This window comes from Alligator mississippiensis, chromosome 2 (assembly GCF_030867095.1).
Source record: "Alligator mississippiensis isolate rAllMis1 chromosome 2, rAllMis1, whole genome shotgun sequence".
Taxonomy (NCBI): Eukaryota; Metazoa; Chordata; order Crocodylia; family Alligatoridae; genus Alligator; species Alligator mississippiensis.
The window spans coordinates 71,662,738-71,678,961 of record NC_081825.1 but is presented as its reverse complement, the minus strand read 5'-3'; the positions used below and the strand labels follow the sequence as shown (position 1 = coordinate 71,678,961).

General features: G+C 40.3%; 1 protein-coding gene across 1 annotated transcript in view; it reads left to right on the top strand.

Moving 5' to 3' along the window:
- The window catches only part of TRAPPC11 (trafficking protein particle complex subunit 11), a 42,870-nt gene extending 27,068 nt beyond the window's left edge, over positions 1 to 15,802 (top strand). Inside the window, exons 20-30 of the mRNA XM_006269618.4 lie at positions 44 to 231; positions 929 to 1,077; positions 3,226 to 3,347; positions 4,293 to 4,412; positions 6,955 to 7,020; positions 7,114 to 7,270; positions 10,328 to 10,439; positions 11,130 to 11,221; positions 12,333 to 12,466; positions 13,097 to 13,264; positions 14,773 to 15,802. Of these exons, the coding sequence (XP_006269680.1) occupies positions 44 to 231; positions 929 to 1,077; positions 3,226 to 3,347; positions 4,293 to 4,412; positions 6,955 to 7,020; positions 7,114 to 7,270; positions 10,328 to 10,439; positions 11,130 to 11,221; positions 12,333 to 12,466; positions 13,097 to 13,264; positions 14,773 to 14,817 (1,353 nt within the window). The 3' untranslated portion in view covers positions 14,818 to 15,802. The remainder of the gene's footprint in view (positions 1 to 43; positions 232 to 928; positions 1,078 to 3,225; positions 3,348 to 4,292; positions 4,413 to 6,954; positions 7,021 to 7,113; positions 7,271 to 10,327; positions 10,440 to 11,129; positions 11,222 to 12,332; positions 12,467 to 13,096; positions 13,265 to 14,772) is intronic.
- Positions 15,803 to 16,224: the final 422 nt, after the last annotated feature.

Below are 16,224 nucleotides of genomic sequence, written 5' to 3'. Positions count from 1 at the left end.
AACTCCCAGATATCTATAACATGCTTGAATGAATTCTTTTCAGATCACCTCTGTGGATTTGATCCTGGGTAGTGAGACGGGCAGATGTGTGATTTTGAATTGGCGGGGAGGAGGGGGAGATGCTGCTTCATCTCAAGAAGCCTTACAGGCAGCCCGCTCCTTCAAACGGCGACCTAAACTTCCAGATAATGAGGTTCATTGGGACAGCTTGACTATTCAGGCAAGCACTATGTAAGCAGAAGCTAAAATGTGTGATGATGCAGATCATGCATATCTTCCCTATGTATTATATTTATTGGGGTAAAACAAATAAGCTTAAAAATAATACAAGCAGACTAAAAGATCAAATAGCTCTTCAAGATTCCATTACTTGTTTGTTGTTGATTGCCCTAAGTTGGTTATTTCTATATCTGTCAAAGAAATAAAGACCTCTAATATATTCTTCTAGATCTACAGGTTAACCTAACCCAAAGGCAAACCATACAAGCTTCAGTTCTGCTTTAAGCATCTCGCCCAAATATTCAAACTTGCTTTGTTGGCATAACCAAGGAAGTTATTTACAGCAATTTGAGTATGCAAAAATGGCCTGAAAAGCTATATTACCAAACATACTAATGCTAACTATAGATGCTTTCAGGGCCATTATATATTCTTCATGACAGCATATGTTTGCTGTGGGCTTTTTGTTCATTTGCTCACAGAAATGTGAGCTCTTCACACTTGCTGAGCCTCCTGTTAATTCTAATGTGATTTGTTCCAGAATATTTCCACACTACAATTTTTTTAAGGAGTTTCAGATCCAATTCACTTGTCTTCCACCCTCAGAACTGTTTCAGTAATATGCAGCATTAGTCTCTTTAGTTAGAATTAAACTTTTTTACCCAAAGAAATGTGCTGTAACTGAGCTTTCTTTTTTGTGTGATGCAAGGATAATTTCAAGAGTGCCAAACATTTCTGTTCAGCTCCGACATGAACCTCCTGCCCTGACTAATGAAATGTACTGTTTGATTGTGACAGTTCAGTCACATGAGAAAACGATTGCCAAAGATGTTAAGCTCACTGCAGGGCTGAAACCAGGTATGTTGCTTATTGTCAAGGTGGCACCTTATTGCACCCTTAGGCGCTGTATAAGTTAACTAAAACCCAGCCCCTGCTCCAGACAGCAGCTTGCCTGTAATTCTAGGATATAAAGAAAACATGATAGGTGAATTAAGAGCCAGGTAGGATTGTGGGGGTGAAAGGACCAGGTTACAGTGAAAATAGGTGGGTATGATGAAACTAATAACAGTCCCATTTCACCTGTTTTGGCAGCTTAAGTACTGTAATATGGTGATGCTTTGTAGGCTTCCCAAAAAATCTGTTTTTTAAGGAGGTTTTGAGAGGGAAGTGAAATCCTTTCCCCATTCACACAAACTTGCCCCGTCTACTTTTATATTGTCTATCAGACTTTTCAAAATTATTCAAGTTTATTTGTGAGACTGTATTTGAAGCTCTCTTTACAGAACTAGATGAGCATTTCATTTAAAAATAATGTTTTTGTGCTCTTCTGGGAAACTTGGGATCCAGCCCTGAACCACTTGAAATAAAGTAGCAGAACTGAAGTCTGTGTTCATTACAGGCCAGAAAAGGACAGTAGCAGCAAATATATTTTGGGTTCAGTTAGTTTCACATGGGGCCCCTCTAGGTCTTCAGGTGAAGATGTGATGTGCAAATCACACAGTTTTGCCTCCTGCCATGCCACACGTATGGCAGGAGGCATGATTGTGGGATCCAGCATTAGATCCTATCCTGCTTTATTGCCAGTTACAGGTGGAGCCTGGAAGATTGTCATCCCAGACTCCCCCTGCATCAGCAAGTAAATTTCTGTAGCTAACAGGACTGGACGTAGAGTTCTGCGGCTGTGGGACTCATCCTGGCCACAGCCCCCTGGCACTGGGATACAGAGTCTTGCAGCTGTGGACTCTTGGTCCTGGTGGCTGTGGGGCCTCTTCAGCTGGGAGCCCAATAAGCATATGGGCTCCCAGCTGTAAAGGCAGACCCTATTACACTTGAAAATTAAAGCTGGATAGCAACCAGCTATAAAGTTTAGTACACATTTTCAAGACCTAATTTTATAGCTGGTTAGACCTTCTAATGGTGAGAGAGAGACTTTGCATGTGTAGCTGGTCTCAGTTAATTGCTCAGTACCTGAAATGTGAAAAGGTAGCCATAGTTACTTGCTCGTTTGGGCTTTCTATTTTGGATATTCTACCCATTGGTACTAGTAGCATCCAGAATGAACGGTGGTAGTTCTGAAATATTTTTGCTTTCTGGTAATAACTGTGAAAATGCTTCTACCTATCATTTTAATATAGTTTCATATAGAATTAGATGCACTGAAATAAAGGTAGAGGCTTAAAAACAAGGCTCTCTTGACCTTTTAATCTTAACTTGATATCTGACAACCTGGGCTTGCTGATTTGTGTGTGTGTGGTGGGTTTTTGTTTTGTTTTGGGGGTTTTTTTTGGTTTTTTGTGTTTTGGTTTTTTAAAAGGGGAGCTGAAATTTGATTCTTCTATCATTGAAAGGCTCTGTCTTCTGTGGTCATGATGTTTTGACAAAACACAACTTCTGGGATTTTTCAGACTATGGCATGATCTTTGTAAATCCTTAACTCCAGCCTGAGTGACTGATTCCCATGAGCTTTAAAAATATATGTTTACATGTGTTAAAGGAAGAATATGTTTTTACAATTATTTGAAACTTAGTTTAATATTATTTTATTTGGCAGTAGACACTAAAGATGTGTATTTTGTTCACAGTAACGTTTCCCTTAAGACTTGTGCGTTTACCTCTCCTCTCCATTGGCATTGGTTGCCAAACCATCAGTCTGTTTCCAAAAAAAAAAAAAAAAATCTTCTGTGACACAATAATAGTTTGGGTGTTTCAGGGTAGCATTTAGGGCCAATTCCTGCCCTTCCGACTATTCTATTTGAAATAGACCAGACAGAGTTAGAAAATGTTATAACGGATATAAGCCATATAATCATCCAAATTAATGAAAGCCATTGTACTCTGGTTTATGTTTTGCTTTCTCATTTGGTTGAGGCGTATTTCCAGTAGCAGTTATGATTCTTAAAGTAGCTTTTTGTGATAAATACATAATACCTATTTACTAGCAGTAGGTGACATAAATGATTAAAAGAAATCATTTGTGGGTGTAAAAGCAGAATATTTTTATCATAGGGCAAGATGCCAATCTGACACAGAAAACCCACGTGACTCTTCAAGGGACAGAGATGTGTGATGACTCCTACCCTGCATTACTTCCTGATATTCCAGTAGGAGATTTGCAGCCAGGAGAAAAGGTGATGCTCTTGACTGACTCCTTTGACTCAAATTAAGGAAATGTTTCTTAGTTAACCTGAAAATGTTCATTGGCTGCTAGAAAGATAGGCATATTGTATTTAGAAGGGCTTTAGATATGATGACCAGCATATGGATAGCTTTAAAGTAGTTAGTTTACCTGGGGGCTGACTCTGTTGCTGTTTTATGTTTTAGTGTATTATGAACTGGATCACAGTTCACAGGGTCTGAGCTGTGTGCTGGGAATGGGTAATACTGGCTCCTAGTTCCTGTTAACTGAATATTAACCAAAAAGGTTGATCTCAGCTGGGAAGTATTTAACATAAATATACAATGAAAAATTGTAGAGAAATTGCTTTCACAGGGCTAGGCTATGCTTCTGCCACCTTTGATATGAAGCCTAGTACTGAATAGATGGTAGTAAAGCGGTTTGATACTGTGATGTGAAGCTGAAAAGAAGGAAAAGTTTATGAAGCTCTCTAAATTCCCCATTCTGACAAAGGAGAGTGAGTTTAGGGTACGTTAGTAAACCGGTTGTCAGTTGAGTTTGAGATGTCAGGTCTAATTTAGGAAATGGCAAATAGTTTGGAACCAGCGTAGCTTCTAGAAGTGAATGGTGGCTGCACTGGTACTTGTCAGCAGCCTGAGTATTATATCTCTTAACGTGTACTGACTTTTTGGTGGATGTAAGGAAGGGAGTATTCCTGTTCATGAAATAGACAGAAGTTAATAGCAGGCACTAAAATTAATTGTCTTCCTACCTGACCTGCATAGATTAGAGCAGTACAGTAAAACTCATGTATATTTGAACTAACAGCTGATAAATTGCAATTTTGTTGTATCAAATAACACCTGGTGATCATTCCAGTCTAGTACTGTAAGTAGTAGGTGAACAACAGTGAAGTGACCAATATTGTCTTTTTTTACTTCATTCTTTTATTTTACAGCTTGAAAGAGAAGTGTACATTCGTTGTGGGACAGTTGGTACAAGGATGTTTCTTGTTTATGTCTCCTACTTAATCAATGCTGTTGTTGAAGAAAAAGAAATCATCTGCAAGTGTCACAGGGTATGATGAATTAAGTGCAGCAGTTGCTTCCGATGCAGTCTTTGGGTGGACCTTCCATTGCACATTTGTTCATTCTGAAATGTTTCAAAGAAATGGGGAATTCCTAGAATATGAAAATCAGTGGTGCAAATAGTAGGATGGTATTAAATGAAGTTACCAAGTAGAGTAATTGGGTGACATGGTCGGGTATTTTACACTTATTCATTTTCATGTTGGCATTAAATGTACCGAATATCCAGAGTGGAAGTGCAACACTTACGGCTGTCAGACCTATATCAAAGAGAAACCCCAACTCAGGTTGCATTCTGAAAGAAGTACTTTCCCCAGATGTGACAGGATTACTTTCTGAATGGAAAGAAAGGTACACCATGCTCCTTTGACAAGTAATTCAAAACGCAAAACCAAAGGAGGTTACTAGGGGAATTATGTTGCTTTGTTAGCAGCTCCTATTGAAAAAATGAAAGGCTCAAGGGACAAGGTTGAAGGAGAAGAGAGATGGAAGAAATGTAGGTGGACATACAGTGAATGATATTTTGAGGTGATGCTGTTTCTGGCAAGTGTAAGAATATAAATTTGTTTATGAACAACAAATTTAATACTGCAGCAGAAAAGGATTATATACTTGGAGTAATGGAATTCCATGTACTCCAGTTTGACAAATCTGGTGCTCTGACTAAACCTGTGGGGACACTGTCAAATCAATATCTACTTAATTTTAGGAGAAAAGAACTTCAAATCCTGAGTTCCCTGTCTATTCCCTAACAGTGGGGCCAGTGTGCCAAAAACACCCCAATGCTGGCTGCACGTGCCTCTCTGGGCAGATAGTGGAGGATGGGGCTGGGGTTGCACTGACCCAGCCCCTTCCCTGCCCTGTGACCTGAGGTGCATGTGCAGTCACCATTGACATGGAGCCAGTGCTGGGACTTTGGAGCCTGGTGCAGCTGTTTGCAGCCTGTCTGCCACCTGTTGCAGCTGCCTGGGTCAGCTGTGGCGGGTGGCCAGGAAGCTGCAAACAGCTGTGCCAGGCTCTATGGCAGCAATGGGTGCATGCGTGCCTCTGGGCAGATGGCAAGGGAGGGGCCTGGGACAGTGCAACTATGGCTCTCCTCCGCTGTCCACCAAGAGGTGTGTGTGAAGCCACACCACCAAGAAACCCAACCAAGGGCTCTGGAGCCCGGTGCAGCTGTTTCCAGCCTTTCAGCTGCCTGCCACAGCTGGCCTGAGCTATGGGCAGCTGCAGCAAGCTGCAAACAGCTGCAACAGCCTCTGGAGTACTGGTACTGGCTTAGTGACGGCAGTAGTTCCACATGCACCACTGGGTGGACAGTGGGGAAGGGACTGGGGTTGCGCTGCTCTGGGTCCCTCCCATGCTGTCCCCACAGACACGTGTGTAGTTGCTGCCACTGTCACAGAGCCCAACCAGGGCTCCAGAGCCCAGTGCAACTGTTTGCAGCCTCCTGGCTGCAGCGAGCTTGGGTTGTGGGCAGCTGTTGCCAGCCACAGAGCACAAGCTGCTTACATCAGGACTTGCAGCCTCTCAGCCACCTGGTGCAAGCAACCTGGCACATGTGTGCCATACTCTGGCACACATGCCGGGAGTTGCTGACCCCTGCCTTAACATTTGGATTTTGCTAGTTTTTGAAAAGGCTTCTTCTCTATCCTGTTGTCTGATATACATATGAAGTAAAGGAATTCTTAAAGAAAACTCATTTCTCTAATGTCTCTTGTTTCTAGTTTCTCTTATTTTGACTAGTTGTATAGGCAGGATTTTTTTTTTTTTTTAAATAAAATTGTAGCATTTTGAGATTATTTAAATTGGATTTGTTAGGGAATGCTTGTTTAGAACAAGTGTACCATCTACAAGTGGCTTTTTTCTTTTTATTGAATGCTAATATGACATATTCCTAACAGAGTAGTTTTATGCTTTCTTAGTTGTCTATAGCAGTGATTGGCAACCTCTTTTTTTTTTTTTTCTTTTTGGCTGCCAAAGTGAACCAGTTTTGGCCAGAGGTAGTGAATGCCAGGACTCGGCCATTGCCACGGCTTTTTCCCATGGTGGCATGGGGAAAGTTCCTGCTGCCTCTGATTTTTCGGGCAGTACTGAGAGAGCTCCTGCTACAGCAGAAGCTCTTGGCCACCAAATGCAGCAAAAGCCCCATGTCCACATGCTGGATCAAATGCCTGTGTGTGTAGGTTGCCAATCCCTGCTCTATATCAGTAAAATTTGTTTCAGAATTGGCATATAATGAAAAGGCTACCAAATCATTCCCTTCTCCCTCCCCACAGGTTTTAGATGAATTACTTCATAAACCTATCTAAAAAAAGGAAAATGTTGATTTCTGTGGTTGCCAGTATTGATGGCTGATGGGTTTTTGTTTTTAAATGTTTCTTATGAAGGGGAGGGGTTGAGAGGAACAGTAGCCTGGGAAAGGTTGGTGATATCACTAGTGAATTTGAGACCCAGTAGCAGCAACTGTTTTATGTATAATGTCAGTATCCAGACTTGAAATGGAATCATGTCACTCTTTTTCTCTCTGTTCAGGATGAAACAGTAACTATAGAAACTGTGTTTCCATTTGATGTTGCAGTCAAATATGTCTCTACAAAGGTATGTTCCCAAAATTTTGTTGAATTTCTGTGATTCTGCAGCATCAAAGTGGACAGATGTGACCGACACCTTCTTTATGTTGTCTTTTAACAGTTTGAACACTTGGACAGAGTTTTTGCAGACATACCCTTTTTACTAATGACAGACATTCTGAGTGCTTCACCTTGGCCTCTCAGTATTGTCAATAGCCAGCTACAGCTTTCAGCTTCCATGATATCAGTGGATCAACTGGAATCTTATGTGGAGAATGGTAAGAGATTGTGGAGATTGTTCTTGTTTCGTAAGAATAATTATTTTTGCATGGGTTAGGGATTGGAAAGAAAATGTATATACTGTATAGTACTGTATACTGTACAGTATAATACTGTATTCACTTTTTTACATGACAAACTTCTAATTAATTTGTCAACACTATCAAAAGTAATATTGTTACTCATAGCTAAGGTTTAGAGAGAGAAAAAAAAGTTGAAGTAGAGAAACTTCATCTGTACCTGCTTGAGTTATGTCTGGGTATTTGAGAAGGAAAAAAATGCAAGAACTAATTTAGGCAGTGGATGATCTCATTTGACATAAAGACCATTGTACAGAAAACAAGTTAGAAATTCTGACTCACTGAAGAGCTAAGCATATTTGCTTACTACAGCTTTCAGGAAGTGGCTGTTAACTCTTCTCCCAGGCAGTAACAATTGTAAATTGCATTTGAAAGCATGTTTCAAGGAGCAGTTTGCTGCTGGCCAGGCACTCCAGCTAGGAGTGGGGAGGCTGCAAACCCATTCCCCCTGCTCCCAGCTCGAGTGCCTAGCCAGCTGCAAACCACCCTGCCCCACAACTCCCTCTTACCTCCAGCAAGAAGAGTGAGCCTGAAGCAGCCTCTGGTAAGTGTGAGCATCAGGCCCTGCCCTTCCCCCCTTCCCCTCCAGGCAGGGTTGGAGATTTCCCTTCCCCTTTTGCAAATAGCTCTTGCAGGCTGAAACAGCCACCCTGCAGAGCTCTTTTATCTGCAGGTTTCTCTTCTTAAAGGGAAAATCTGTGTGTTTTCTCTGTTTTTCCATGGAAAATGGGAAAACCCAGATCCCTGCTTATGAGGAAATGTAAGGCAGTTTATGGCTCCATACAGTGATGTCCTAAACTCTTGGGTTTGGTCTAGCTTCTTTCCTTTGGGTTAAATCCAGTAAAATTGCAACAGTGTTTTGCTCTTGATTTTAAGGAGACACAAAAATTTACTATAATCTCTGGCTTTGAATGTCTCAGACACCAGCTAGGGCAGGAATTGACAGCCATTTGTTGGCAGGGGCTAGACCTTGTGAATTTCTGCCTTGTCTTCCCCTGCCGCCCAGTGACCAGCTGCTTGTCCTCCCCCTTGCTGTAGATACCTGACCCCCCCTGCAGTGAGGAAAGCACAGATGCAGCACAGGAGCAAGCTCTGTAGTGGAGGGGAGCTCTTTGGAGGGGTGGGTAGAATGGCATAGCTCGCAGGTTGTCAACCAGGCGTATGTGTACCCCCAGGGATACCTGAGAAGGTCCTAGTGAGTACTCACAGCTGGATGGTGACAGAGTGCCGTCAAACACCATTCCACACAGGCACTGGCTGCCTGGATGCGGGAGCAGGGGAAGGTTGCACACGGTGGCTGCCGCCACTCCACATCTGGCCGCCAGGGGTACGCTGACCCAAAATGTTTGAAAACCCCTGGCATAGCTCCCTGTTGCCACTTCCTCCATGTTGGATAAGATCTTTGCAGGCTGGATTGGACCATTTCATGGGCTATAGGTTGCCATCCTGTGACCCAGAGTGCAAATTAAGGAAATTTAACTTAAAAAATAACCTAAATTATCACCAGAAAGTCCAAAAAGACACATCTGAAACACTTTCTTACCAGTTTCATTTTAATAAACAAACCCATTTAGATATCGATGCGAAATACCTAAGAGCACAGTGCTCTACCAAGCCTTTTATAAGAAAACACATTTGATCATTTTGGCTTTAATGTAGTAGCTATGCCTTTTTGAAATGCAAGTACTTAACCACTCTAGAGGCAGGATCTGAAATGTATACTAGTCTGTGCACATAATAGCAAACAGAAAGCTGAAGAGTGAATTTGCAGACTAGCCTAGGAAGAAAAATTGTGTATATATATATCCTAGTCTGAGCTAATGCTCACTTTTTACTAGTAAAATGTAAAGATATTTTATCTAGTACTTTTCCTCATCCTTCTGAGGCTGAGTGAGCACAATATAGGGAAGCTGGTTAAAAATACTGTGACAAAACAATGTTGTTGGAAAGTGATAATTCAACAGAATCAAAAGGTTCTGTGGGAGCATGTTAATTCCACTAAAACTTCAGTGGAGACCAGGCAGGCTGGTTGACTGTGTGGGTTGGTGCCAGCCTGGCTTCCAGCCACATGGCTGCTGAGCGGGCTGTCTAGGTTTCTTGATTTTTTTTTTCTGCTGTCTACTTGGCCAGGGGACTCCAGACTTCCCTTGTCACTAACTGTATATGACATTCCTAGTTGGTCTCTAAGCTGAGTGCTAGCCTGGCCAAACCAGCTTAGTTTCTGTGATCAAACAAGATTTGAGTACATTTAGTCCAGTCTAGCTGTGCAACAGTGGTTCCTCCAGACTGCCTGCCCTCTCCAGCTACAAGGCTCCCACTTGAGTCGGGATTTTTTGACCCTCATGCAAACCAATGTCTAGGGCAGTCCAAGACAGCACTGTTCAGCTCTTTATTTTTACTACCTGCTACTCTAACTGGGACTTATTGAAATATGTCATATTTTTTTATGTATTTCATTCAAATACAACTTCTCTTACTTGATATTCTAGTGAAAATAACTCAAACTGTTTTGTTTTGGAAACTTTTAAATTTCCAGCTTGGCTTTCGTTTGGAAAAGTTTCTGTGGAAAATCTTGAAATTTGTACTTTTTGACACGCAACAAAATGAAAACAAGCTTTGAATTCTTGTGCCACAACAAATCTCAGTCTGTTTTACTGTGCTTATTTACCCCTCTGCATGTAACCTGAAATTAGAGATCGCTTTATCCTGGGTATTAGAGAGCCCATAGTTCTTTCCAAAAGGATAGATGCTAACTACCAGGGTAAACATATTCATCACGATCCCCTTTTCCTTAGTTGTGGATGCCTCTCAAAGTTTAATGTTTTGCACATGTATAAGGATTCTTCAGGCTGAATGTATTGTGTAAGTTCTGGGTATTTGGAATGTGTTGGGCTTTTATATCTGGCCTGGTTTCTGCATGAATTTTTATAATTTATACCCCATAGCTTTTAAAATTAAACAAAATATTGCTGATAGTTGTTTTACAGACAGGTGAGAGTGCTAGTGAATGCTTTTGCCTTCGTTGCCCTCCCGTTACTGACAGTCAAGGTGGAGTCGCTACTGGGCGTTACATTATCTCTTGGAAGAGGTAACTTATCCCTTGGCTTTTTGTTTTAAAAGTAGTCTGTCTGGGCTCTTTACTCTTCAAGTGATAAGCATGGCAAACCCTTCTTGGGTAAATGCATTAGGAGCCATTTTTAAAAGTGTTCATGCTGATAAAATGGGTTCTAACTGAAATAGCTGTATGTGAATTTTATTACCTTTCCATCGATTTGATCTATGCCAAATAGCTGGTGGGGGTGGGGGGAAGAGAAGCAAGGAAGTATTTCACGGGATGGGAGGTGGGACTCAAATTTCTTAAAAACCTGTTCAGAGATAGTAAAACTTTTTTTAAATGGTCAAATTTGAAAAACAAAATAAACTCTTTATTTCCTTTCTTGATTCATGGGTTTCTGTGTCCAAATGTGTAATTAAATATGAAAACTAAACAGATAAATATATATGTTTGTGTTGTGAACCCTTTTTGGTATTAGACGAACTTTAACCAAACTACATTTTGGAACATTGCCTGTCATCACCTAGCATAGTGATTATAATTCCCAAATTAATTGCATTTCTTTTATTAAGCTAACTTTCAACTACTGCACTTTTTTGCACTACTAGGATTGCTGCAAGCATTGCTTTATTAGTTTGCTGCTTGATTCACTTTTCTGTTGACTTAATGACTCGGTGTCAAAAATCCAAATGCAGTCCAAATACATAATATTTCTTTTCATAGGAGTTCAGCTGCAGACAGTGTACCTGTTGTTAGCACTGTGATCACTCTGCCTCATGTGATTGTAGAGAGCATTCCACTCCATGTCAATGCAGGTAATGTTAACACACGCTTGAAATATTTTGGTGACAATTTCTGTTCTGGGCAGCATACATAGAGCTCCCCTGTGAAGTCTGTAGAAGCCCCAAAAATGCATCCAGGACTGGAATTTTGCTTTTATAATACATACATCCTCACCTCCCACCCCTTTTTTTATTACTGAAAACTGTAGGGTGACTATATCTTTTTTTTTTTTTCATGGGGGGGTGGAAGTAGAAATGTGTGTAGGTTCCCCTCACTTCATTCTCCCCCCAACCCCATAAGTGGCAGTAAAGCTTTATAGCTTCTGTGCCTGAGGTTTTCTAATTTGCTGTAGTATAAAACAGGAGGGCACTGTTGGATGCTTTCTGAGGCCAGTGAGGGTAACTCCACATCACAGTGGTTTGGGAGAGGCTCTTCCCACTCCAGTGTAGAGTAGGAGTGGGAACAGTTGGCTGATTCAGTTCTTTCTACTGTATCAAAGCATACTGGGGGATCACAAAGGCACAGATCTCTCTGGGTGTTTTGCTAAACTGGTTCCTCTATATTCCTGTTACAAAACGTTGTTGCATCCACCCAGCCCCAACAGCTTCTTAAGGAAAAGGAGGCTAGGAGCAGCAGCTGATTACAAGTGAACTCTTGCCATTCCAGTGTTGCAGTTGTTCAAGAGTAACACTGGAGGGAAGAGTCTGGTTCATGTTTCACAAACCATGCAGTTACCTACCTCTTATGTTTATTCTAATCTGTGCTGGTATGCTATCTCCTCCATAGAGCAGATCAGTCGTACCATGATACATAGAACTATCCTTGTGATTACTACAGTAATCTGGTAAAAATTCTCTTTATTCAATGTTTGTTTGTTTTTAATGACAAAGCTGTCTGAAATCATTTAGTCACATGGTTACTCCTTTCTGTTTTAAAATGTGTATATATTTTTATGCTCTGTGCCGTTGCACTAGATACCAGGTATGCTTTTCTGGAGCTTTTTGATCAGATGTCACAAATCAAAGGATGTATCGATCTCTCTTGTGCCTCTTTAGATCTGTCTAATGCCTTTGAGCAAAATGACTTTTTATGAGAAGCTGATGGATCTGTTTGTCTATGAGGTCACTTGTTTTGTCTCCAAAGATCTGCCTTCATTTGGGCGAGTCAGAGAATCCTTACCAATCAGATATCACTTGCAAAACAAGACCAGTTTGGTCCAGGATGTGGAAGTATCGGTGGAACCCAGTGATGCCTTCATGTTCTCTGGTTTAAAACAGGTACAAAATCTCATCATCCTCACCCCTGTTTGTTTAACCTGATGATACTGAGGACTTGCACAGCTGTTCTTGCAGACTTCAATATGCATTTCTTTAAAAGAAACACTGAATACTATATATAATGTAATATACCCATGAAAAATATTCATAAAACCCAGATATTTGCTTCAAAATACTGACAAGTCTGTAAAGCATCTCATCTCCAACCAAGATTAGGTTTATGAATGTTCTACCTTTCTTTCAAGTTTGTACTACTTTGTACTTCAGCTGTTACCCTGTAGCATGTGAGCTTAGTATGGACTCTACTATAAACTGATCAAGTCACCCTCAAGTTACTAATCTTTAAGGCTGTACAAACTAAAGAATAGGAGAAATATATCTGGAAGAGAGCACACATCCACACTTTTTTCTTTTAAATGTAAGAAGGACTGAAAATAAATCTCATCAGGCATCTGTTATCATATAATGCATGCATGTTGAAAAAAGAAGAATTATACTTTGTAAAGAGTTTCAGACAAATCGAGTAAAGGAAAGTAGTTGTAAACAGTATTTCTAATTTTATAGTATAACTGTAAAGACTGAGTAATATGTCTTACAGTCCTTCTTTCTGGGGCTGTTTGTGATTTTTAGATACGATTGAGAATCCTCCCGGGTACACGGCAGGAAATGTTGTATAACTTCTACCCTCTTATGGCTGGGTATCAGCAATTACCATCGCTCAGTATCAACTTGCTCCGGTTCCCAAGTTTCACCAATCAGTTGCTCAGACGATTTATACCAACGCACATTTTTGTAAAGGTAAAGTTCTGAGGGAGACTTTTTGGCTGCTTGTTGTTGAATAAATTTATTGGGATTTGCCTTGCTTTTGAAGATATCTGCTCTATCTGTACTCCATGCTGTTAACTTGCTTAGACAGTTAAGTATAAACAGAATTGACTTGTTTTGCAAAATTGTGTAGTGTATATAGGCAAATTACTGCATATACCTAGAGGCCCATTGGCAATCAGCTCTTGCAGCACATATTTGTAGCAGTGGGAACTATATTAGCAACTGTATGTTGAAATCAGGCTATAGTAATAAATACTGTCCTTCTAGTCTCAGCTAGAATTGAGGTTCCTTCTATATTTTGCGTCTTGGTGGTTAAAATATTTACCATTTTCAAGAATGATACAAATACAATGATAATATTAGGTTACAGTTAACAAATTAAAGAAAGAATTGATTGCATACAGTGAAATGGGATTTTCAGTATGTGATTAGGTATTGGGTTCAGAGAGATCCTGGCATCCACATAACACTAAATGACTTTTAAAGGTGGAAATTTTCAGTGTAAATAACATGACATCTGTAATATTCCCCAATATTACGTAGACTTTGTGACTGGTGATTGCTTTTCATGGCCTTCTGCATACTCTCGGGCCCTTGCCTATTTGTTTTAAAGCAGTTCACCCAGAACACTACTCTTTCAACTTGCCCTGTTGCTTTTTAATCCAGAGTATTGTTAACCTTTTCAATCTGAGCTTAAGCAGAGCGTGAACAGCCTGAAGAGTTCATTTGTGCGTTTGAGAGGCTTGTTCTAACATCTGTAATCCTTTGTTCCTTGCAAACGGGTTTTGCATTTTTCTATTTTATTGCAGCTAAGAGCTGGGTGGAATCTATTTTTCATAGGTGCTGTCAATCAATCTCTCCTATATCAGTCGCCAAGACTTGCTGCTAGGTCAGCACAAAGGTCTGCTGCCCTCAGGCATGGAGCTGTGAACACACCTATCATTTGCAAGAGAACCTCTTTGGGATTTTATTTCTAGTCTCTCCTCCTCTTTGGCTTCACCAAACCCCAAGGTTCTTTCTTAAACGATCTGGTGCAGTTGCATTTCTTTTCTAAAATATTCCTTTTCCTATAGAATTCCATTTGAAAGTCCTCCTGGAACCTTCCAGGACTATTCATATTTCATGCACTGAATCTTCATATCAATTTAATGTTTATATTACAGTAGTACCCAGCGAGCTTTAATTGGGTACAGGCTCGTGTTGGGAGCTATTCAGACATGTGAATGAGGCCCATGCCCTTGGAATTCAGTGGGCAGTCACAAGGGTTAGAGGCCCCCTCTTAAGCATTGATTCTTATGGCTTGGGGTTTGAACATAAATGTTGTGTTGCCATTTTAATTGCTCTGAAGGTAGGAAGGGTCTGACCTTACTGGTATATAGTGTAGCGTCTTGTTTATTTGTGAACATTTGCTAGATGAATTCTGTAACAGTGTTTAACTTGATTTGTTTACAAAATTTCACCTTTTTTCCTTTTTAAAGCCACAAGGTCGACAAGGAGATGATGCCTCAATTGCAGCTGCTTAACTGAAGACATGGACATATGCACTTAAATAGGACGTTGCACAGAATGTATAAAACTGCTTTTTGAAACATAGCTTTGATCAAACTGTATACAAATTACAACTTTATTTTTAAATTACAATTATAACTATCAGTGGAACTAATGTTTAAAACATTTAGTCTGTCATGGACTTCCTTTAATGAATAAATATATGGAAAGAGTCAGTGCTCTGTTTAACAAGAACCTTCTTTCATTTGAAGTTAACTTTTATGAATGTCAAATGCTCTTTAAAGTGTTATTTAATATCACTGTAAAATGTCTTGAGAATGCAAATGAGAAGTGCAAGTTCATGTGACCAAAAAAAAGAGAGAGAAGAAACAGTGTTTTCTTCACTAATGATGGCTCAAGTTGCAATGTCCATGCTATTTGTTGGGAATTACAGCATTAAAAGTAGTGATTTATTACTGAAGCTTATTTTGTGCCATTTAAAACTGGAGGGCAGAACCGGGTATTCAGTAAGCTAGACTATCAGTTCTACCATGATTTAACTACTACAGGCAAATCTCTTGGCGTTGGGTGGCTTGCTTATGGCTTAAGCAGAATTACTAATTTAAAAGGCGCTGTTTCTACCAGGTAAGCCACAGTTCATAATTTTTACTCTGCAGTGATCAGTAAAATGTGAGGCTTCTATGAATAGCCTCATTTAATTACAGCTGGATAGTCCAGCTCTAACCTGATATGGTCCGAGTTCCTTAAAATGCACAGCTTCCGGGTTAGAGATATTTTTGACAGTTCCTGCTAGATGAGTGCAGAGCTAGACATTCGGGTGTTGTATAGCTTAAAGTGAACTGGTATTTAAAATATTCACAGTAAATCATGTAAATAAAAATGGCATTGTGAAAATTTCCATTAACTTTCTAAATAATTAAACAACTAAATTTTGATCTCCTGGAAAATCTTATTTATTGTATAAGTGAAATCCTATTAAACTATTTGCTGTAACTGAAATATTTCTGAAACAGAAATGAATGTGTCTTAATTCTGTTGATCTGTGCGGTGTTTAATGGCTAAGCGTGGTCCATTGGTTTGGCAGATAGATATTCTGAGCTTGATGTTTTTCTTCGTCATTTAAAAAAAAAATATATTTCTGCCAGTGCCTGAAATACTTAGGCAAAAACTACAGCGAAGCCAGTAAGTGGCTTGGGTTTTGTTCTTGTTTTGTTTTTTGTACGTCTCTCTAAAAGGCCTGGGGAGTCTAGTCCCAAGTACAGGTCAGTCCCATCATACACGCATTTAACTTGCGTGAATTCAGCTATACGCGGGGTGGGAGGGGGGGCGGGGCTTGAGTTTGCACGCGTGCCCAGAGCTGTGTGGCCGGCAGCAGTGGCAGCATGGTGGTGGCTGGGCAGCACGCAGCCATCCCCGCCACC